Source organism: Jaculus jaculus, chromosome 2 (assembly GCF_020740685.1).
Source record: "Jaculus jaculus isolate mJacJac1 chromosome 2, mJacJac1.mat.Y.cur, whole genome shotgun sequence".
NCBI lineage: Eukaryota > Metazoa > Chordata > Mammalia > Rodentia > Dipodidae > Jaculus > Jaculus jaculus.
In genome coordinates, this window is record NC_059103.1 from 80,307,384 (window position 1) to 80,332,488 (window position 25,105).

The window sequence follows — 25,105 nt, forward strand, 5'->3', positions numbered from 1 at the left end:
TCAATGTGTTCACTACCTTATGTGGCACAAAGCATCCTTGATTGTCAAGTATGTCTATGGATTACACTGAATTAGGAACACATGCTAGGATAATATTCATATAACTATTATATATTGATGAATATTGTACACTCTTGATGTTCCATATGATCACCCAAAAGTGTCTTTAGGAAAGATCCTCAGCCTCATAAACAAAGTAAAGTCTTAGTTAAAAAAAAAAAAATAGGGCTGGAGAGATGGTATAGTGGTTAAGCGCTTGCCTGTGAAGCCTAAGGACCCCGGTTCGAGGCTTGATTCCCCAGGACCCATGTTAGCCAGATGTACAAGGGGGCACAAGCGTCTGGAGTTCGTTTGTAGTGGCTGGAGGCCCTGACGTGCCCATTCTCTCTCTTGCTCTCTATCTGCCTCTTTCTCTCTCTGTCTGTTGCTCTCAAATAAATAAATAAAAATCTTTTAAAAAAAATTGGGCTGGAGGAATGGTTTACCAGTTAAGGCATTTGCTTGCAAAGCGAAAGGACCAGATTTGATTCCCCAGGGCCCACATTAGCCAGATGCACAAGGGGAGGGGCACATGCCTCTGGAGTTCACTTGCAGTGCCTAGAGGCCCTGACTTGCCCATTCTCACTCTCTCTTTCTCTCTCTCTCCTTCTTTCCCTATCAAATAAATAATGAATAAAATATTTTTTATTTCTCCTTTTTTCCAGTTTTTCTTATTTGTAGGAGAACAACAGACCCTAACCTTTCAGAAACGTATTATTCAATCTTTATGATATTTTCCCCAACACTTGCTTCCCCCTTTTATGTTTTATTCTCTTTGCTTTCTCTATTGATGCTACCTGGAATTTCTATATAAAATGAGCAGAATAGGATCCAAACTAAAATATCTGATAATTTTAAAAGAGTGAGTGAGGGTGCTGTTTCCTTAGTGAGCCTGTAAACATGGGCCAGAGTGATGCAGACAGACACTGGGGCTAATCAAAATGCACCAAAGCAGAAATTCAGAAAATGCTGAAAGCTCAACATTAAAGTATAACTAAAGCACACCTACCAAGGCTAAGGAAAGTTTGAGGAAGAGGAGGCAGAAAGAACGTAAGGGCCACAGGATGGGAAGGAGTTTCCATAGACACAGCCCTCCCCACAGCGACAGACTGCTGCTCTCACAACTCATGACCTACAATACATGGCGACTATGAGAAGTCCCACTGAAGAGTTGGGACAGGGAGCAGGAAAATGATGGCACCAACATATGATGCGTATATACGAAGTTTCTACTTAATAAATAATAACAACAATAATAATTATTAATAATAAAAGAGTTTACTGCAGCAAGAACTTGGACTTCCAACTTAAAGGACACTTAGAAAATTGTGCTATTCATTTTAACAATGTCTGATTAGCTTATTTGGTTTAGAAACCACTGCATCATGAAGAGGAAGAAATACAAGTACACATATATAAACCAAATGATCTTTTATCATGACTCAGCTATCATATATCTACCATGGTTCTGTTTTTAAAGTTAATCTGAAGATAGATGGGGGGAAAAGATCAAAATCACTTAAATCTTTTAAAAAAATAAAAAAATCAGAGAGGTTGAATCTGGGGTGAGATAGCAAGAGTCACTTAAAGAGGGTAACTTTCCATGAATGTGCATGCCAACAGCTCATTAAAGACACAGCATAAAGAAAATAAAATACAAAGTCAAAACTGTGAGTAATTTAAGTTTGAAGCAAGCTGCATGAAAGCCCTAAGATTTACTATTTTTGTACTTGCTCAGCACAAGGGAACTGTATCACTAGGTAAATACTACTATCTAGGATGAGTACTTGGCCCAGCATAGCCATGTGGCTACAAATCCCCCTGAGTAGGACCCTCAGTGGAATGGGATAGGGAAGAGGGGACAGAAGATGATAACATTATGTTAATAAGACCATTTACAGAATTTTCACATGTGAAAGGTACCAAAAAAAGTTATTTTAAAAAATGGATAGCTGCTTCCTCAAATGTTTACAACATTGGAACAGTATTTTCTATACAGCAGCCACATTGATATTTAATTCCTTTACCTTTTCCTGTAAGCAAGAAAGTTAATATACTTCTACAATGAGGACACGTTAATGATGTAGGTTGAATAAGACAAATGCTCTCTCTCTCTCTCTCTCTTATTTGTTTTTCATTAGTTTTGTACTCAGTGAATACAGTCTAGTTGGTACCATTATTAAGCCTCCTCCCTATCCTTCCCCCTCCACAGGGACCCTTCTTGTTGGGGAATATGGGTCGTGCATTGTGGGGTTAGCCTTCAGTTATGGGTAGGAGGAAATGTCTGCTTATCATAACCCAACATGTGGCTTAACATTCTTTCATCTCCCTCTTCCACAAATTTCCATGACCCATGTTGGGTTCATTTTAGGTCGGCTTCAGTGATGATGTCTTGGGAGCCTCTGTGTCTCTGGATATCTGATTTGCAAGGAGTTGATTGTTCTGTGTCTATCACCTTCACCCTTATACCGGTACCAGGTTTACCAAGAAAACAGCACTCGTGCTTATTTCCCCAATTATTCTTAGTTTCAGCTGGGGCCCTTTTGAGGTATGATGGGGCAGTTCTTTCCTTAGGATCTGTGTCTATCTGAAAAAGAGAAGCAGATTCTCTGATAGAGAGTAAAGTTAGCACAAGATAAATGGGATAACAATTGTTTTTTTATAGAGAGAATTTCATAGGTTTAGGCCCTCTTCTAGCCTAGGATTGGTGGAAGCTTGATAATGGAGAGTGAGCTTATTTTTGGATATGGTTCACACTTGTTTCCTAGCTCCAGCTATGGGTTCTGTTTCACTGGGCAGATCAGTTAGCCAAATCAAGAGCAATTGGTTTCCCACCCTGGCTGTGTGCCAGCATTGAACTTTGTGAGTATCACATCAAGTGGTATGCTGCTGAACAGATTAGACCATGAGTTGCTTGTACAGATATTGGTCATTTTCCCCCAGTCGCTCATGTAGCACCTTCTGGCACTAGATGTGCTGTCTGTGGACTGACACTTTTCCAGCTTCCAGCCATGTCACTTCTTGTTACATACCAACAGTGTATGGTGTCTTCAGCAGTAGGATCTTACCACGAACCTTTGGTATGGTCATCAAGTACTCTGACAGAAATCTGTCTTCTTTTGGGAAATCTTGTCTTTCTGATCAAGAGCCCATTGTGGATGATAGCAACCTGCTGGTACTGGGACTGGCAGGTCAGCACCCAAGAAGAGAGGGAAGAAAAAGGTAAGTATCCTAAAAGAAATAGAGAGTTGAGAGAGAAGAGGGAGAAAGAGAGAGAAAGAGAGAGAGAGAGAGAAACAGGAGACAATTAAGGTCAGTCTTCATAATACCCACTCTAGGGCCTTGTGACTCAGGTGTTACCTCTAAGGGCCTGGTGAAGGTTCAACAATTCGGTCTGTCTTTTAGTATGCAGAATTTTATGGTACCATTGCCATTTGTGTACAGATTTGTGTCTCCCATTCATTCCCTTACCCTGCCCTCTCTCCTCACCCTCCCTATTGTCTGGTCCTTTAGATGCTTGCTAGGTATGTTGGTATCTTGGGTAGATTCAGGTTAGGAGCTATAGATGAATGAGGCTATGCTGCAATTATCTTTCTGTGATTGGGTGAGTTCAATGATCTGTTCCAGGTTTGAACATTTTTCTTCAAATTTCATTGTGTCATTTTTCCTTACTGTTGTGTAGAATTCCATTGTATACCAAATGTTAGTTATCCATTCATCTAATGATGGAAGCCTTGGAATATCATTACTTTGAATTAATAACAATATAAGCTTTTTTCTCATTTTCTATATGAACATATTAGTGCTAAAGAAATCTACTATATCACTCCTTCAATATTTTAACTGATAACTGAATGTCTTGAGATATTAATACTGACATGGTAGGTAATCAAGTTGCTATAATTAGATATATCCTGTGTATCAAAAATACCAGGAACACAGAGTAAGAGGACAGGCTGTTTCTCAAAGCTGCCCAAGGTCAGTCTTTCTACATGAGACATATACCACACACACTATCTTTAAGGAAGACTTTGCAAGTTTACCTTTTATATCAAGAAACAATTACATTGTTCAATATCTCAAGATTTACTCTAATAAGTATAAAATCTCAAGTTATTTTCTACAATGCCTCAAACCAGTAAACCAGTAATCAATAGATTTTAGGTTTACATACTGCAATTCTTCCTTAGCTTGGGATCTCTCACTAAAAGCTTTGCATCCACAAGGAATGTTTTGCCTAGTAAATCTTACTAGTCTAATTGACTGAGTTCCAGCTACAAAGAACATTGGACCTGCTTGTCCCATCACACATATACATATACAAATAAATATACATGCACACATATACAAACATGTAAGTATAAATAAACATACACACACAAATACATCACAGAAAGAATGAATCAACCCCAGGCCAACTATTTTAATGTTTTTCAGTATAAATTGCAATCAATATGATCTAATTGAATAGAGATTTGTAAGACATCTTTCAAAGCCACGTAAATACAGTGAATTTTGAAGACTCAATGAACTTTAATTGACAAAAATACAAGACTAAACCTAGAGTTTATAGCATTAAAAAGCTGCCAAAATTAAACAATGAACATAGTGGAGAAAGTGATAAGAATAATAACTAAGCTCTCACTATAGAAAGCATTTGTCTATATTATTACCTGCATTATATTATACTAAGGATAGCAGTCATGATCTTCTGAGCTAAATAACATACTTTCCATTTAAGAGATCTACTAATTGTGCCATAGAGAAGTTAAGTGATTTGGGTACTGTGGCGGTTTGAATTAGGTTTCCCTCATAAACTTATGTGTTCTATTAGGTCCCCAGCTGATGGGAATTTGGGAATTGGAGCCTTGTTGGAGGCATATTGTAAGGGGTGTTATAGCCAGTTTCCCCTTGTCAGTGTTTTCAAACTCTTCTGTTGCTGTTGTCTATCTGTTATTGGACAGGAGGTGATATCACCCTCTCCACATGCCATTGTTTCCCCTGCCATCATGAAGCTTCCTCTCAAGTCTGTAAGCCAAAATAAACCCTTTCCTCCCCAAAACTTATCTTAGTCAGGTGTTTTCTGACAGCAACATGAATCTGTTTGAAACAGTAAAATAGTGTGGTCATTGTTACTAAAAATCTAATGTAGCTTTTGGTTTTTGGAACAGATTTGTGGGAGGAATGTGTAAGGATTTGAAACCCTGGCCTAAGAGATGCCTTGCAGTGCTATAAGTACAGCTTGATGGAATCTGGTCAGTGTTGAAAGACCTGAATTCAATAAGAGCTATGGACTGTGAGATTTGGCTTAGGAGGAGAAGAACTTTATTTTTGACAGGTCTACAAGCAATTTGTATGTGAAGATTACTGTGTTATGCTATCTGTGTCCTAAGAATTATTGCAGAGTTGCATTGTACAGAAATTGACTAGTATGAGGATAAGGATATTGCACAGAAAGGAAATCTTTGGGCCAAAACAGATGCCTGTTCAGCTGTAATTGCTTTAGATATTATAGTTATTGAGATTGGGCAAGCTGATCTGCACTGGTACAACTCTCCTAAAAGTAAGGAGCCTGGATGCTGAAAGAGTGTTCTGCTCTTCAAAGTCAGCTTTGTTCCTGTCTGGATTAATTAACAAGTTGGTAGTCCATCTGGTAATATGGAGTATAACAAATGCAGGAAAGATATGGTCAGTGGATTTGCAACCCAGTTTTGTTTGTTTAGAACTGGCCATGAGCAATGTAAGGCAGGGTTGCTGGAAGCCCTGATATGGAGGCCAAATGGACCCATAAGGATGATCCATGGGTTTCAATGAAGACCCAGTGGAGCTGCCAGCACTGTGAGGTGGTCACCAAAGAGAGCTGTGGTCTTGGTATGCATTGTTTCCCAGCTGTGAGGAGCCCAGCTGAAGGGGTAGAATTGGAACTCCAGAAACTGGTTAGGAATGTCTATCTTGGAGCTATGGACTCAATATGTGCCCTGTTTGATTTGCATCTTGTATTGATTTAGTTTTTCTTTGCTATTCCCATTTCCATCTTTTGAAGCATGCATGTTTATTTTGTGCCATTACTTATTTATTTATTTATTGGTGTTTAGAGGCTAATATTTAGGAGATCCTGGACTATGTGAATATTTGAACAGCATTGGGATTGATGAAAAAAAACAAATGAAGGGACTTTTTAAGTCTGGTTGATTGCATTGCATTTCACATCATGGATGGTCAAGAGTTTATGGGGGCTGGGGGCTGGAGAGATGGCTTAGCGGTTAAGCACTTGCCTGTGAAGCCTAAGGACCCCGGTTCGAGGCTCGGTTCCCCAGGTCCCACGTTAGCCAGATGCACAAGGGGGCACATGTGTCTGGAGTTCGTTTGCAGAGGCTGGAAGCCCTGGCGCACCCATTCTCTCTCTCTCCCTCTATCTGTCTTTCTCTCTGTGTCTGTCTCTCTCAGATAAATAAATAAATAAAAATTTTTTTTAAAAAAGAGTTTATGGGGGCTGGGGACAGAATATAGCACATTGAATTAAGTGACATAAACTTATTTGTTTTAAATGCCAGCTTCTTGTCAGTGATTGGCACACTATCTTGCTATTGCTATCTACCTGATTTTGGTCAGAAGTGGTGTCCAGCCTCTGCTCATGTCATGTTTTCCCCTGACATCATGGACTTTCCCCTCGAGTCTGTAACCCAAAATAAAGCTTTTCCTCCCACAAGTTTCTCTTTCTTGTGTCAGTAATGACAAGCTAATTGCAACATCTAGGGTTTTTTTTTTTTTCTTACAAATATTAGATTTTGATGCCATTTGTGAAATCTTGTGATTTTGACTGCTAAGTCATATCTGAAAAAGACACAAATGTATCAAATTTAACAAGTAATAAAAGAAGCTGACTGATAGGAAGTAACAGGGAAGATTCATTACATTAATCAATAATTACTATTGCAAAAGTGAAAAGTACTAAATATTAATGATGATGATAATGGTACAAAAACAGCAAGCAACTTTGGTTTGTTGGATGCCTTTTCTGAACTTAGCATGCCAGGGGACTGTCTGTGACTGGGAGGCACAGACAAATTTTAGAAGAGGATAGACAACATATACCTGCCAGGAGACTAGAAATGGAGCTATGAGTTATGAAGAATGATATATTTAAGTATCGATTTCATTGAACAATAACTAATGCCATTTCCAAACATAATTTTTGCCCATATAAGAGTCATTTTTCAGGATAACTTCTCGCTTGGATGTAGTTTAATGGTGAAATGACTCAGAATGTGATATTTATTTGTAAAATCCTAACTTCTATGAGGGCTGATATACTAAAGTGAGGAAAGAGTGGTAAACAAGAGAGGTAGAAGTGTGACCTACATTACCATCTGTTGGCAAAATGAACATCTGTCATGTTGAATGAAAGATGAATCTTGGAAATTCCCAGTGAGTCTCAATAGCCAGCAATACCAGTTAAGAGCAGAACCATTTTCAATCCTAATTTATCTCTCTACACATGAAAAGATCATTTATCGTGTATTGTAAATTCACTTTTTACCTGTTACATAAAACAAAACTGTACATATCAATAGGGTATTATGTGATGTTTTGAGGCTAATCACAATTATCCTCTCGAATATCATTTCGTTATTCAAAACCCTTTCTTCAAGCTTTGGAAAATGCATACTATTTTATAACAACAATTTGAAAAAATATACTTACAGAAAAAAACAATAATTTTTAAAACACACATCTTATGATTCACAGATGGGGTTTTAGATTAAATTTGAATAGAAATGTCTCCTGAATAGGCTTTCTTACTCTAAAAGCATCTTTTATTCTGCAAAAATACAAATCACAAGGTATGATGGTAAAACTGTAGAATTTAGTCTTGGTTCTAACATAGTTTCATTTTGAAGGAGTAACTTGATTTTTTTGTGCCTCGATTTTACTGCCCATGTGACAAGTGGTTGAGATTGGATAAGTGACTTCCAAGCCTCCTTTCAATGGTACCCTTGTTTATTTTCTTGTTATCGTATCATGTGCATCTACTAAGTGTAGCTTGTTAAAAACCACATTCTTTGAATATTTATTTTATACGTGGGAATAGTCTTCTTTAGAACCTCCTTTTACCTTTTATTATATTTTTAGTTCTTCTGAAGTTTTATATCAGTTTCCATTCCCTCATTCAGGGTGGAGTTAATGGCTTGACTGGAGAGTTAGAGTTTGGAGAAAATGGAGGGAATCCCAATGTCCACTTTGAAATCCTCGGAACCAACTACGGAGAAGAACTTGGCAGAGGTGTGCGTAAAGTAAGTCCAAACGCACTTATTGCCTTTTTTTTGTTCCCAGTACTATTTATGATTTTGCTGTGCAAAATGATCATGGTACATATGAAAGTTCATGTTATAGATTGAAAGAGAAAATGAGGAGAAAGTGTGGAGGGAGAACAAGAGAGAAAATGAGTTACTGACGTGATCTTAAATACCTCCCAGTGTATTAATAAACAAATTCTATTTATGACTTGAAATAATTGCACATATAAAATAACAATTTGCATGTTAAGGAAATATTACCTTTTATTCATAGTAATTTTACAAAGTAGTAAATTCATTACTTATACAGTATTATGATATACATTAAAATATATGTACTATTTACAGTCTACCTATTTGATTTTTAATTTGCAATATACACATATTCAGAGCAAGTGCTTGGGTAAATTTCATATAGTAGGACAGAAACTCTACTATAAAAATTGATATTATAACAACTCAGCTTCTGTGTGAGTAGTGGAGAAAGTACAAAGAACTTGTCCAGAATGGAACTCTTGCTATGAACTATGGATCACATATAAGAAGCAGCTAAGTGCAATATGGGTTTTTCATGAAATATTTGAACTGGAAATTACTTAATGGAAAATATAAAAGCCCTAGGAGAAATAACTTTTTTATACTTTGGATTTACTAACATGTATGTATATATATATTTGACAGGGGAAAACCCAAGCTAACTGAGTTTGCATACAGAGCTGATAACTGAATTTCTCCATGTCTAAAGGTGACTGCATAGAGAGTATGTGGTTCTTCTGGTGCCCCCCCCACCCCTCCAGTGGTAATATGCAAAATACAGAAAATGAAATCAAAACTTATTGTTTGTGGAAGTAAAAATTTTTCCATAACTTCATACTGAGCTGAAACTCTTTTAGAGCATTTAAATTTTTGTTCTCTAGTGAAGAATAACAAACACAGAGAAAATGTCATAAAGCACACGATGGCTTAGCAAATACTTTTAAAGGAAACAACTACTGATATAGTTTTAAAAATACCCTTATATGCTTCTTTCTGATTGCCTGCCTAGTCTCCCCCTTACCATCTTGTAGCTATTGGTCTGTACTTTGTTTTTGTTTTTTTATTATATAAGTATGATTGTATCATCTCCTTTTATATCCTCATATAATTGAGTTTTGTCTACATTTGATCCTATACTAAATCTTGCTTTAATCATTTCTTTGCTTTTGGTTCAATATTATTTGTTTTTCATCTTTGTTACATATAGTATCAACTTATTAAATTATATCACCATTTTATTTTCTATTTCATGAATGTGTAATAAATTAATAGACATTGTTTCCATTTTTAGAGCACCATAAGCAAGGTTGTTGAATACATTCTTCCAAACATATACTCTTGTAGTTGTGTATATATTTTGTCTCCAGGAATAAAAGTATAACACAAGAACACAAGCAGGGAACCTTACCAGATAGTACCAAGCCCATTATCACTGAAATTTACCAATTTGCAGATGACCAGCCATGTAGGCAACCTCTCACTGCCTGTGATATGACCAAACCTTGATTTGTGATGCTGCTAACATTATAACATGTTGATATAATAAGATACCCTTGTGGTTTCAACTTAGATTACTTGATTAGAAGAACAAAAACTGCTTCTTTTCTTATGTTTTTTGATAGTTCAGGTATTTCTTTGACTTAATTGCCCATTCAACTCCATGTTCCTTCCTTCCTTCTTTCCTTTCTCCCTCTCTCTCTTATTTCTCTTTCTTTTACCATTTTTGGAAGGTTAAGAATGTCTTTTCATGTTAGAATTGTTTTTACAGTGCTGGAGAGATGGCTAAGTGGTTAAGGCGCTTGCCTGCAAATCCTTAGGACCCATGTTTGACTCTCCAAATCTCTTGTAAGCCAGACCAACAGTGTGACAAGTGAAAGGTCAAACTTGCCCACTAGGTGGTACAAGTACCTGACATACTATTACAGTGGCTGAGACCCTGGCACACCAATTCTCTCTCTCACTCTCAAAAAAAAACAAGATTGTATTTTAGATTATTTATAGATGGCAGTATTAAATATTAGTCCTTTGTTATTTAATTACATCACACATTTTACCTCCCTTTCATGGATTTTGCTTCCATAACATTCTTGGTATTATGAACTTTCTCCCTATGATTGTTGACATTCTTTCTTGTTCAGGAACCATCCCTTTCTAAGTCACAAGAGTGCCAAGTTCTCAGTGGATGCAAAGGCTTCATAAGTCTGCTTACCTATATTTGAACTATTTTAAATGTATGCAAATGTAAAGAATAAAAATCTTCATTTTTATATATGATATGAGAAAAAAAATAAATACAATAAAACAGATATTTAATTTCAAGTTTTTATACAAGTTTATATTGTACATTGCACTTGCTCCCCCATAATCCTTACCTTCTCTTTTGTTGACCTTTCCCCTTCCTGTCTGTCCCCTCATCCTCCTAGATACTTTTTCCTTCTACTTTCAAGTCCTGTGTACATGCATGATCTACATGTACAAACATGTATCTATATAAGATCTCAGATAACACATATTAAGCATAGATGGTTTTCAATAATTTCACCTGTGTGACATCCTCCTACATTAGGCTATTTAACATTCCTGTCACTCAGGAAAAACTAGTATTCCAGATTTTATTCTGAATGGCAGAGATAACTTGTTTGGTCTGGAAGTTCATATAAATGAATATTGTAAAATCTTCTTTATTCAGCATGTCTTCATTATATATCATTGTTTGCATGTAGCAACACTTAGGAGATCATTTTGTGAAAGGTAATGTTTAATTTATACTTCTAATATAATAGACTATTAATATAAAATGTATTTATTTTAAATTTTCATTTTTTGTTTATTGCTAACATATATATATATATATATATATATATATATATATATATATATATATATATTCTATGTATTCTACTGATAGTATATATAGGTTTCTGGCTCAACTCTTATTTTTTAAAATTTGTTTATTTAATTTAATTTATTTACTTATTTGAGACTGAGAGAAAGAAGCTGAGAGAAAGGAAGATAGAGAGAGAATGGGTGCACCAGGGCCTCCAGCTTAATTCCAAACGCATTTGCTATCTTGTGCACCTGGCTTATATGGGTCCTGGGAATCAAACCTAGGTCTTTTGGCTTTGAAGGCAAGTGTCTTAATGGCTAAGCCATATCTCTGGCCTATCACCTCTTTAATTATAAAGAAAAATTTTCTACGGATTCTTGTGCATTAGCTGCAAATTGTCTTATCTCACTAATTAATAAGAGTTTTTGTATCTTCTGTTGTAATTTCATACCATTTCTTTCTAAATTAGTATACTAGCTAGGATATTTAGGACAACATTGAAGGGAAGCAATGATAGCAGCCAGTTTTGGGTTGCTATATTCAATATATTGCTTCAATATATATGTGCATTTTATTATTGGATTTTATCTCATAACTAAAACTCCATTCATTTTAGGAATATAAATAATTTTGTCATCATTTTACTTATGTTTGCTTCACTGATGTTCATAAGTAGACATCTTGTTTCTTACTTGTTTTGGATTTCTATGCTAAGGTTAAGCTGACCAAGCCTTAATGTTTTAGTTAAGTGAACCATCCAAAGTGTGCTCTACATATCTTTCAAATTATCATTAATGAGACAAAATGGAGTGATAATGCTATACACTTAACAGCAAAAGTAGAAAAATTGCAAGAAAGGTGAAGTTAACAGCTTTGTGAAGATGAAGAAGACAATAAGCAGAGTGGAAGAGATTAAGCAGATTCAAATGCTCAGGAAAGAGGCAGAGACAAGAAGAAATTAATATAAAGAAAATAAAGATGATCATTGATTGATTTTTTATAGGAAAAAAATAGAGAGAAAATATTCCATCCATGATGAGCTGGAGTCTTTAACCTTAACCAAAGTGAACAACATTTTCCAGAGTCAAAAGGAATAAGGGGTAAGAAAGGAAAAATGGTTTTGTGAGCAAGTCAACATGTGATACTGGTTTACTGCTGTTAGGAAGTTAAGGAGTAGTTACAAAGCCCATTATCTTTTCTTGAAGATTTAGGAAGATTAACTCCTGAAAGGAACTGAGTATAAATTGGAGTTAATGAGGCCAGGGGCTTAAAGCTAGTGAAGTTTCATGGTAGGGAAGTTTCATGCTTAGGGATGTAGTCCAAGAATTGAGAGGAATTTCCAGGCAGGAATGGTGATTCTGTGTTTGTCTGGTAGGGTTCAGAAAAATGAGTTATGCTGGCTTCATGTTGGACATTCATCAGGTTGCTGTTTCTTCGTTATGTTTTGTTTTAGCTATCAGTGTGGTACACAAAGTGAGGCTGGAGATACTAGTCAATTGAAGTGTGCAAATGATATCTAAATTGGACATGAGCAGCAATGAGAAATTTCAGCAACAGAAACAAATCATGGCTGAAGAGGCTAAAGCCCTGGGAATATTGGGAGAGCTTGCATGAAAATGAAAGAGCCTCAGAGCCAGGAACTGTGTCTGGCAGAGAAGCATCTGAACTCATAAATCTTAAGATGTATGGGTTCCAATCATTCAGTAAGTCATGCTTGTGAGGGTGGAAAAAGAAGAAGTTCAGCCCCATTGAGCGCCAGATGTCCAGGATAGTTCAGTGCATGTCAATGCCTTTGCTTTGCTCATCTCTGAATCAGTCTGTACATTGTTATGTCTAGCATTCTGTTACCAATAATTTTTATATATATCAACTTGTGAATGCTGAGGTGACATTAAGTAACTTTAGGTATTATTTATATTCCTGTCTCCAAATTTCCAAAATGGAATGAAATGCTACTAAATAGATGGCATTACTAATATTTCTGTAAAATCTTTTCTTTACCCTTTATAATGCTGCTTATTTTAAGCCAGATGTGTTCCATGAATTTGGCCTCCATAGGATTCTGACTCAGTCCCCATTTCTAACTAAGGTTACTTTCCACTGAACAGATCTCTTAGCTAATCAGGAAACCATGGCTTTCCCATGTAGGCTGGGTGCCACTACTGCACAGGTGTGTCCATCTTGTCAGGCTGTTTGCTTGTGTATAGCAGTGTCCCCAGCACACTAGGGGCATGGAGAAAGACATTGAGAATACACAAATCACACCAAAGCAGAAATCAGAGCCTGCTGAGAGCACACTAAAGTACATTTAAAACACACCCACCATGTATCATGAAATTTTGCCAAAGAGGAAGCAGGAAGATTGCAAGAGCCACAGAGTACAAGGTAGTGTCCAGAGGTACTGTTCCCCCCTTGCAATGACTGACTGATGCTTTCACATCTCATAACCACCAAACCTAGGGAGAATACCAGCAATCCCACTTAGGAGAACCTTCAGGAAATGAGGGCAGGGAGGAGGGAAATGATGGTACTAACATATGATATATCTATGCAACTTTCCACTTAAAAAATATTTTCTTGGTTAATTTTTTTTAATCTTAATTTTCCATGTTGGCATGTGTTCATATGTGTGTTTTTGCATTTGTAGTGTGTGTGTGTGTGTGTGTGTGTGTGTGTGTGTGTGTGTGTGTAAGTCAGAGGACAACCCCAGGTGTAATTTTTCAGGCACTATTCATCTGTTTTCAGTTTGGGTGTCTTATTTCTGTATCTAATTAACAGTCTAGACTGGTGGTACTATCATGAACCCCAGGAACCTACCTATCTTCAGTGCCGAGGTTACAAGAGACCACCAGCACAACTGGTTTTTGAAAAAGCTTGTTTGTGAGTATCTAGCTCAAGTCCTAATGCTTGCAAAGCAAATCCTTTACTGACTGACCTATCTCCCCAGCCCATAGTTTTAATTTTTAAATTTAACTGAAAATATTTAAGTATTAGCTTTTTAATTGTTTCTACTAAATTTCAGGTTAATTTACATATCAATGTTATAAAACTCCAAATCTAGCTCTGAAATCACTTTAAGACTGTTATGAATTAGTCTGGTATGTCTGGCTTCACTCATAAATGGTGTTATTCCTTCATATAGGCTATAACACATGTAATAACATTTTCAAAAATATTTAGCAAGGGAAAGTATTATCCTGCAAATAATTGCAGCATAGATTTATTAAATTCGTATTCAAAATTAGAGGTCCAGACTGTGTTACTCCATCCATGTCTCAAAAAGAGTGAATGGCTTTCCAATTGAGGAAATGTGGCATTGCCAATGTTTATATGCAGCCTGAGGCCAAGTGTGCACAAGGCCTGCAGCCTCATCACCTCAAGCAGGGATCCTGTCAGGTCTCATAAACTATATTGGATTTAATCTGCTCAGGGTTTGACTAAAGAGTCCCAATCATCAATTTTGGATTAGCCAATACTCTCTTGGCATTATATGAATGAAGGCTCCATTTTTCTGAATTCGGTGAAAATCTAAAAATAATTGATTCCTCTCAAAGCTTTCCCATTTTCTTATTTTTACATATTCTTTGCTTTGATGTTAGTTGTTTCTCTCAGAAAATGGCATATTAAAGGTGTTAGCACACTGTGTTCCCTTAAGATAAGTTCAAGTGTAACTCAAAACCACTTTTTTTTAACTCCATCCAGATTTGCTATATCGTTAAACTCTGAGCAATGATGTAGGTGCTACAATTTCTACACCTAAATACAAAATTTTTGAGAAAACAATGAAAAACAGCAACAATCTTATATCATACAACCTAAGACTAAATTTATTACAGGATGACGTGAAAAGTTCAGATTAAATAAATAACAATGGAAACAATTGATGCACATTTCTGCTTAGGAGAGTAACTCTGCTTATATAAGTTTTTTATATGCTTTTTTTAGGTAGAGTCTTCCTTTATCCCAGGCAGACCTGAAATTTGCCATGTAGTCTCGGGGTGGTTTTGAACTCACAGTGATCTTCCTACCTCTGCTGGGATTAAGAGCATGCACCACCATACCCTGTTTGAATTTTGTTTTTCTTTTGTTTGTTTGTTTGTTTGTTTTTCCATTTTGCCAGTGTTCCTCATATTGTATCATGAAGACTGAGTTCCAGAATTAAATCTTAATATCCTCAACAATGTCTTTGGATTTTATCACAAACGGGAAAATAAGCCTCGGAAACATAGATTAAAGCTGATTTCACAGCTAGTCTTAATTGCCTAGTATGTTCATAAAAGTGTTTCCTCATAAATTGATGAAATAAAATGGTACAGCAGAGATTTTTCGCTCCTAGGTACAATGATTTCTCAGATAGATTTAGAATCTTTACTCAAGTTCTCCAACATTAAATTCATGAATATAAAACCCACAGCCTTGCATTCATAGGCAAATCTAATGTTTTTCCAAATGGTATTAGTAAATAGATTATAATCAGGGAACTTTTAATGGACTAAAATCTTTTACTGCCTTTTACTTAGAAAGTTGAAACCACCTGATTGCCTTCAAGTAGACAAGGATCAGATAGGTTAGTGGTATTACTCACCATTACATCTATATTATGATTATAAACTGTATAAAATGGCATCCACTTTTTCATATGATCTTCATGTTTGTTTCCTTTTAGTGGTTTTTAATATTGCATGTATACATGTATTTATATATAATCATTGGATAAGAATATATGGAGTTATAATTATTTTCCTTACTTAGAGTCTATCCTTCCCTTTCCAGTATAGCTCCATGGGAAAATTTTTTTTTTGTTTCTGCTGTGTTGCCCATGAGTGTTATATATTAGATATAAAAACTTTTAATACATAAACTAGCGAATAAATATACATACTTATATAGAAATCACACGACTCTTCTCTACATCTAAAAATTTAAGAGCCCTCCCCTTTTTTGCTTCATTCAGGTAGAACTAACAAGTCAATTCAAATATTAACTCTTGACATATCACATTGGAGTGTGTATATCACTATATATATCATTATATATGCAATGTCTAGCAGAGATGGGCATTAGGTCCCTAAAAATATCAGCAATGCTTTGAACACTTGTTAAGTAACACATGTGCATAATTTATCAACAATAATTTGCAGAATATAAGTGAGTGGTTAGTTTGATTATTCTAAGCAGAATAGAAGGACTCACATGGGTAGATATTTATTAGGACTATCTGTAATTTCCAATGACTTTCTAGGTAGAGAGATTCATTATATTGTAGATCACAAATGTGCATAGCCTTTACTGATAGACAAAACTGAATTGAAATCCTGATTGTCATTACTGATTACGTGATCTTAGGACTTCAGGTGAACCTCAATTTCTTCATCTATAGCATTACTTGTCTTTCAGAGCTGTAAAAGAATTAAGCAAAATTATGTGTGTAGATTACAAATAAGGTAAAATTAAAATAATATCCATTGGAAAAATAGGCATCATTTCTGTGATTCAAAGAATTGAAAATTATACGTAATACTCTAGCAAGAAATTACTATGTGGAACAGAGAAAATAATTTTATTTAAGGTATGATAAACAGATGATAAGCAAAATGACACTATGAAACATAAACATTTTTGTTTGCTTAATTTATTTTTTTTGATTCTAAATTTCCACAAATCTGTTAATCAACACAGGCAAGTCTGGTGTCTATAGTTTAAAGCTAGTAGAAGAAAATTTGCTGGGAAGCATAGCATGCATAAACCTAGACTTTGTATATTAAGCTCATAGTTGGAAAATGTGTCATCTTCACTTATTTTCAATCCGTGTGTGTGTGTGTTCAGTGCTTTCTGCAGATAAGGCAAAAGCTCTGTCACTGAGCTATATCCCTGGCCCTTATTGTCTTATTTTAAATAGTGAATTCATGTCTTGAAAGGTTTTGTATGAGATACAATTTAGAAAATTTCATAAACCTCATAGGTTTTCTCTTAATATCATAATTTACATGTATGCTGTATAGTCAATCAATTTAGTTTCATCACCTTTTATCATGCTATGTCTTCAAGACAAGACTTTGAACCTCAAAGTCATTTGATTGATATTTGGTCTAACACTTGAAAAATTTTCCATGATGTATTAGAATAAAAATATTATTGACCCTAAGTGTCCTATGATCTACAAAAAAGTCTACAGAGTTGAATTAGTATACTGTGGACCAGATCACTTCCACATGTAATGGGTTCCATCTGCCATAACTGACAAAGGGAGAAAATAGCTAAGTGTGCTAATGTTCAGGTTTTCTCTGAACTTCTTTCTGGAAGTGTTCAATCTCTTGGACTGAGGTCCTATTTCAGGTCAACAGCACCCACTGCAACTTTTAGAAAGCACAAATTCTCATGTGGAGTGGTTGTAATCATAGTGGTGTCTATTTATTACAACAGATATCTGATAGAAAACTACAACTCCAAATTTTAATAGAAATAGATACAGCAACTTTCCTGGAAGGATTACAAAACCTAAGCCATGTGCGTAGTGCAGCAGTTAGCTTTATATGACAAACTAACAGGGCTAATGAATGCCCAGATTGCTCATAAAGTAGTATTTTTGAGTGTGTGCATGTGCAGGCTCATTCAAGAAGAGATTTGGGCCGGTCGTGGTGGTACATGCCTTTAATCCCAGCACTTGAGGGGTAGAGGTAGGAGGATCACCATGAGTTTGAGGTCACCCTGAGACTACATAGTGAATTCCAGGTCAGCCTGGGCTAGAGTGAAACCTTACCTCAAAAAATAAGAGTTTATCATTTTTGAACTGAGTAAAGAAGCCTACTCCTTACCAATGTGAGTGGGAATCATCCAATCTGTTAAAGGCCTTCACAGAACAGAAAAGCAGCAGAAGAAATTTATTCTACTTTAAACCTGGGCCATTCTTGTATGCATGTTGAAATCCAATGAGAATTACAAAGTTGTCTCTCAGTTCTTGGGCACATTGTGGGCCAGAGTGAAACCTGGCTCTCCTCACTATCTAAGACACACACAAAGTCAATAGAATTCTCTCTAGCTCTAATTCAGAAATGCATTATGGTGGTATTTATACCCCAATGAACAACTTAATTCCAAGTTTCACACATAAATAGTAATTACTGTGAAATGCCCCATACAAGGGAAATAGTTATGAAAGGAACCTAGAATAGGAATTGATAGAATTGTGAATGATTTGCTTTCCTAGGAATGTCATTGGCAATCATTGATATTAAGTTTGTAAGTGGCAGTTTATTTCAAAGAGGCTGACATGAAAGCACATATGATGACAGGAAAGGGTCAAAAAGAAAATAACTTATCCATGTAGGCTAGCAATTCACAACAGACTGATGTATTATATGGTGACATTTATGGTTTAGCAGGTTCAACTGAACTGTAGTCTCAAGGGCTTTTCATTCTACTTCAAATTCTCTGCCCACCCCCCAACCTGCTAAACTGCTCTGTACTCTGTTCAGATGTTTGAGGATGTATCTTTAATTTTCTCAGGCTTGTATAGTCTCCTCAGGGGAATTATAATAAATTCTCCTACAACAAGAATTGGATTTCATACAGATAGAATGACTACAATTTGAATAACTCTGAACACACAATCTGACAAAGTTTCCTAATAAAAATTTCATAAATCATTTGTTTAGAGTCAGAAAATTTATCCATGCTATTGATAAAACTGAACTACAGTCAAGGTTTGGGGAACTGCAGCTCCATTCTCTCCTTCCTGTCTTATCTCCCCATCCTGCTTCTTGCCTTTTTGACAATTTGGTAGCATTTTAATATATATTCTTATCCTTGTAAACTTTCTGCTATTAACATAGATACTAATTTTTTTTTGTTATTGAGGTAAAGGTAGGAAATTGGGATTAAGAATATAAGTAATTTATGGTGTCTCATGTTTCTGATTATAGTCCTGGTTCTTACAAAAGAACATTCAAATGCACAAAATTTAAAAGTACACAAATAGTTTTCATGATGACTTTAAACCTACACTAATACTGTAAGGAAATCTTTGTTTACCAAATGGTAACTGCATTTGAAAATTTACATCATTTCTAACTTAATTAGTCCTTTTAAACTATATGTAACTATAAGATTTACCACAATTGCCATTCATTCCTAGCTGTGGGTCATGAACCAGTGAGACCTACTATGCTGTGCCACCTTTAATTTTTTGTGTATATCTTTATGGAAGAAAAACTGTTCTAGGGTTATCTGAAGCTATCAGGGTATAATAAACATTCTATAATTTCTACTCCAACACTATCTTTTATTCATGGAGAATTCTGAAGGATTTTTTTTTCAGAAAATGGGAACACAATTTTATTTATATCCATGTACTAATCATACAATTTACACCTTAGATAGCATATTCCTTAAAGCAAGACTATGTCATTTTGATAATCTGCAACTCAGTTCAGTCAATATTTAGATTAAAACATTGAAAATAATTTTATATTATGAGAACACATATAGCATAATGCAACACAAAATACTTGTCAAAATCAATTTTTTAATATTTTAAGTGTCTTATTCAGATGACCTCCACTGACAAAAGTTTGGATGTTAAAAAAAAAAATAGAAAGGAAACTTTAAAACTTACAGATGTATTCGTTCTAACTTTTCAAATTACATTTTGCATTTCCCTTATATAATTTGTAGTTCTTTTGATTGACTGAATATCAATGTAAAATAACTTATAGTTAATGATTTTTATATAATCTGTAGTTATTAAAAAGTGTGGGTTGGATAGATGACTTAGTGCTTAAGGCATTTGTCTCTAAAACCTAAGGATACAGGTTAGATTCTCCAAGTCCCAGTAAGCCAGATGGACAAGGTGCCTTATGCTTCTGGAATTTGTATGCAGTGGCTAGAGACCCTAGTGTGCCCATTCTCTCTCATTTTCTCTTTATCTCTTTCTCCCTCTCTCTGTCTCAAATAAATAAATTAAATTAAAATAAAATATAAAAAAAATAAAGATTAAAACAAAAAATTAAAAGTTTGGTGTCCATATTGTCTTCAACCTCAGATTCGTTCTCATACCAAAACAATGTTTTGCTGATAAAATCAGTATATAAGTAGCTAAAGAATTAATAAAGAATAAATTAAAACATATATTTATATATATATATATATATATATATATATATATATATATATATATATATATATATATATATATATATATATGGAGAGAGAGGGAATGAGATTTCAAGCTACAAACATTTCTGATCAGCATGGGAGTTTTGACCTGCTCTGTTTCTGACCTGGGCTGGTTCACCCCTCCTTAGGCAACCTGGTGGTCCCCCACTCCTGGGAAGTCACCATATTGATGCTGAACTTATGGAGGACACCTGATAGGCATAGCACACTACAGAACAGAACTCCTGGACTCAAGCGATCATCCTGTCTCAGCCTCCTGGGTAGCTGGGATTTCAGGCACAGGCTGTGGCGCCTGGCTGCAAACAATTCTGAAAGGCAGTTTTGCAAATGATAATTACTAAAATTCCAAAATAAAATTTCATTCTATTTATTTGCTTTATTTATATATTTATTAGATTATATGGCATTTTTCCTTCAGTTATCACTATAATCATGAAGTTTGCTGGCTATAAATTATACTATTTTCCCTGCTTCCCTCCTAATGCTCACCTGTTTTCGAAGCTATGCATATTATTTTGAGAAACTTTTATTTTAGCTTTCCTGACTATCTCTCCTGTAAACTCTCCATAGAATGAACAAATCATCTGTCAAGGTTGCTTATGAAGCTAGGTCTGGTTAGAGCTACTTTCAATATGACAAAAGGTTTGGAAAAAAAGATCCTTTTTGAGTAATTACATTAATTTTTAATCAGTCATGTTAATTCAGATGTAATAAGGGGATTTTATGTTTATCAGCACTAAATTTGATTTTTCAATTTAAGTAGATATACTTTCAGGAGTACTAACCTCCATTATAATAGTAAACCATCAGCACTTTAATTTTCTTTTTTAATAACCAAAAATGAGAAATGAATCTCAATTTCAATATAATTCAACAAATATCTTGTATTAAGGTAGGTTGTGCTTTGAAATATTTAATTAATAAAATGAAAGCACCTGGCTGAATATAGTCAGACCAAGTAAGTGGCCTGATACTAATGATGAGAAAAGCACTTATCTGCACAGAATTTCTGAAACATTTTGTAATCAGAATCCATGAAAGGTTTTAATACTTTGGAGTACATGAATAAAATGAGATTTGTATCTTAAATGGGAATGTATTTGAAATGCTTTGCTTCAGAATTTCATCTTCTGCTTCTGTAAAGGATGATAATCTATACACTAGATAGAGATGAGCAGTCATTCAGGTTGGGCTCAAACCTTTCAGAAAGTCTGACTACAGCCATTGGAAGCAATGACTCGATTTGAATAAGTACACTTCCATTAAACAGGAGATGATTCCTTTTCAAGACTATGGAGAAATGGTCCTGTCTCTTATTCTCATGTTGAAACTTTGTATTCATATATTTTTTCCTTACAAAGAAAATTTGAAACTGGACAATTTTTCTGGGTACAAACACAATATTTATGATGTAAAAATTGGTTTGCATTATAAGTGATTTTTTGTTTGTTTGTTTTTCAAGGTAGGGTTTTGCTCTAGCCCAGAATAACCTGGACTTTAGTTTCAGGATGACCTCTAACTCACAGCAATCCTCCTACCTCTGCTTCTGAAGTGCTAGGATAAAAGGCATGCTTCGCCAGGCCTGGACTTAAGTGAATTTTGATGTAAGTACTATAATAATTTCGATTTCATCTTCTTTATCTTTCAGTGAGACTAGTAGTCTAGTTTCTTAGAAACAAATAAAATTCCTCCTTCCTAGGCATTTCTTTTCTCTCCATCATAGTGGTTTTATAAAAATTAATTATACCATAACTACTTCTGTACATATCCTTTGTTTCTTAGTAAGTGAAATACTTTAAAGATAAATACAGATTATTTGTAATATAGACACTGCATAATATTAATTTGCCTGTCCAGTCATGTGGAAGGTCTCTGGTATCTTTTTTTTTTCTTTTTATAGTATCTTAATTGCTTTGTAGAGGTTCTTCACATCCTCAGTGACATTTATTCCTAAGTACTTCAGATTTTGAGACATTGTGAATGAGATATTATAACTACATTCTTTCTCAGCAAGTTCATTGTAGGAATATATGAAAGCTAACAATTTCTATATGTTGATTTTGTGTTCTTCAATTTTGTTGAAGTATTATTAAATGTCAGAGTTTCCAGGAGAGTTTGTAGAATCTCATGCATAGAGTAATGGCATCTATGAATAGGCCTAATTTCAGTTCTTTATTTTCTTTGCCATTTTAGATTCTTCTCATGTATTACTGTTCTAGGTAAGAGCTTGAGCATTATATTGCCTAAGAATGGAGATAGTAGGCACCCTTGTCTACTGCCAGTTTAAAGGAAATGTTAGCAATTTTCTTCATTTGCTATAATATTAGCTATAGGGTTTTCATATATAACCTTTATTATTTGAGGCATATACTGTGAAATGACAATATTACTTTTAAAAAGATGCAGACAATGTAATTTTTATCAGCATTCCAATGATATTCTTCTCATTCAGAGACCTGAACTCAAAAATCCAAGGTGGATGTTCTGAATAACCAGAGAAGAGATTGTCTTCTGTCCTCCACACAGATCCAGCAATGCACACAGTTGCACACCACACAAACATGTGAACACAACACACAGACCAAAACTTGAGAAGTTTGTGCCACAATGATAATGTCATTGTAATCTTATTAAAGCCTCTAAGTTGAAAATATTTGCTTATTTGGGGCACATGTAGAAAAAAAAACAGTAATAATATGAGGAAAAGCGCAAGCAATTTAACATCTTCCTATTAAAATCTGTAACAAGTTTTAAAAAAATGAAGTTCATTCTAGAGGGTTTGAAATATAGAAACTGTTGCACATGCAACATCTAGTATTCTAATTTATGTTCTTAATGATATAAACAATGGAAATTACCTACAGAGGTAAGATATAGCCAAGAAACGAACAAAAAACTTGGTTGTCTGCCAAGCCCATTTTTGGCAATTAAGAGATCATTAAAGAAAATGAGTCCTGTATCTCCATTGCATTGCAATGAGTTGGCAATGAAATTAGACTGTGTTTAAGGATGTCATCTTGTAGGAAATGAAAACCAAGGCTTTATTGATTAGTTAACTGATAGTAGTTTTAAAAAAAAAAGGTTATAAGTTGGGAAGTTTCTTCATTTTTTTTTTTTTAATGTAGAGAGTACTTATTTTTGTAAACACTGAGATCCTGTAGGTAGAATTTAAACTTATGAGAAATCAACTGAAAATATATATATATACTTTTATCTCCAAGAATTCTGTACCTTTTAACCTCCTACTTTAAAAATGTTAGAAATATAATATGCCCCACCTTTCCATTGCTGTCTTTAACTTTTTCTTCTTTATTTGATAATTTCCTATGTTTTAGCATATTCACCCTGTTGTGCTTAAGCCCCCTCTTCCTAAATCCCTTCTTTCTGAATAGCTGCTGTTCTCCTGTGGAGGCTGAGAGAGAAAGAGACAAGACTGGAGAAATGGCTTTGCTGTTAAGGCATTTACCTGTAAAGCCAAAAGGCCCAGGTTTGATTTCCCTGGAGCCACATAAGCCAGATGCACAAGATGGTGCATGTGTCTGGAGTTCATTTGCAGTGGTTGTGGGCCCTGTCATGCCCATTGTCTTGATATCTATCTCTATCTGTGTCTGTCTCTCTATCTGCCTCTCTCTCTCTCTCTCTCTCTCTCTCTCTCTCTCTCTCTCTCTCTTTCTCTCTCTCAAATAAATAAATGAAAAACTTAAATTAAAATTGGAGAGATACACTGAGTTAAACTAGGTTGTATGTTTACTGAAGTATGGTCAGCTTACTAGTGGCTATATTATTGTAGAACATGACTGTTCTTCCCCCAGCAACCATGACATGCTAACAGCTCCTCAGGAAGGAGTAAGGTCTCAACAGCCTCTCCCCCATCTGCAATGGAATGTCAGCTTGGCTCAGTGTTATTCAAGAAACCACAGCTGCTGAGTTCATGAATGTTGAGGATATGTCATACCCATAAAACAACATTTCACAGCACTCCTCCCAACTCTCTGTCTCTTAGATTACAATCATTCTACCTCCTCTTCTTCAATGTTCCCTGAGCCTTGGATGGGATGATATAGATGTCTCATGTAGGGCTAAACACTCGACAGCCACTTATTTTTTAGCATTTTTTTTTTGCATGCTGTTGGTCTCTGTGTGAACCTCTGCCCAATGTAAAATAATTAAATTAATAATAATAATGATAACTTCTGTGATAGAAGTTGAAAGCATCCCTAGATTATGAATCTTTGGATATAAGCAAAAATATTTAGACAGCAACTTTAACTGTTTATTTAGCATAATAACAGTAGTACTATCCCTCACCATCCAGGGCTTATGATCTCCCTAGCCTCAGACTTTTGACTAGGTTTACAGTACCAGGTATGAATTTCCTCAGACTATAATGAGAAAGTGGTTGGTTACTCTTATGAAAGGCATGCCACTATTGTAACCATGGGTACTTGTTTACCAGGCAGGTCAGTTGGGAACCAACAGAGTCCACAGCTAGTAATACTGTTGATGACTTTTCTCTCTAAGGAACTTATACAGTACTTTCTGACAGTATGAAAGCTAGCCAAGAGGAAGAAAGCTTCCCCACTTAATTACAACTTGATTTCTCTGTGTGTTGTCAGAGAAGCAAGTGGTATCTTTGGTAATAAGAGCCTACCTAGTTCTGGTGGGCAAACAAGAGCAATAGCAATAGCCTATATTGTTTTAAGGGTCTCTCCAGCCTCTGTGAGCCACCTTT

The 25,105-nt window shown here is 35.3% G+C and overlaps 1 protein-coding gene across 2 annotated transcripts in view; it reads left to right on the forward strand.

Moving 5' to 3' along the window:
* The window catches only part of Grid2 (glutamate ionotropic receptor delta type subunit 2), a 1,510,676-nt gene that overhangs the window by 897,532 nt on the left and 588,039 nt on the right, over window positions 1-25,105 (forward strand). For both annotated transcript variants that reach the window (XM_045143055.1, XM_045143054.1), the window contains exon 8: window positions 8,214-8,333. In XM_045143055.1, the coding sequence (XP_044998990.1) occupies window positions 8,214-8,333 (120 nt within the window). The remainder of the gene's footprint in view (window positions 1-8,213; window positions 8,334-25,105) is intronic.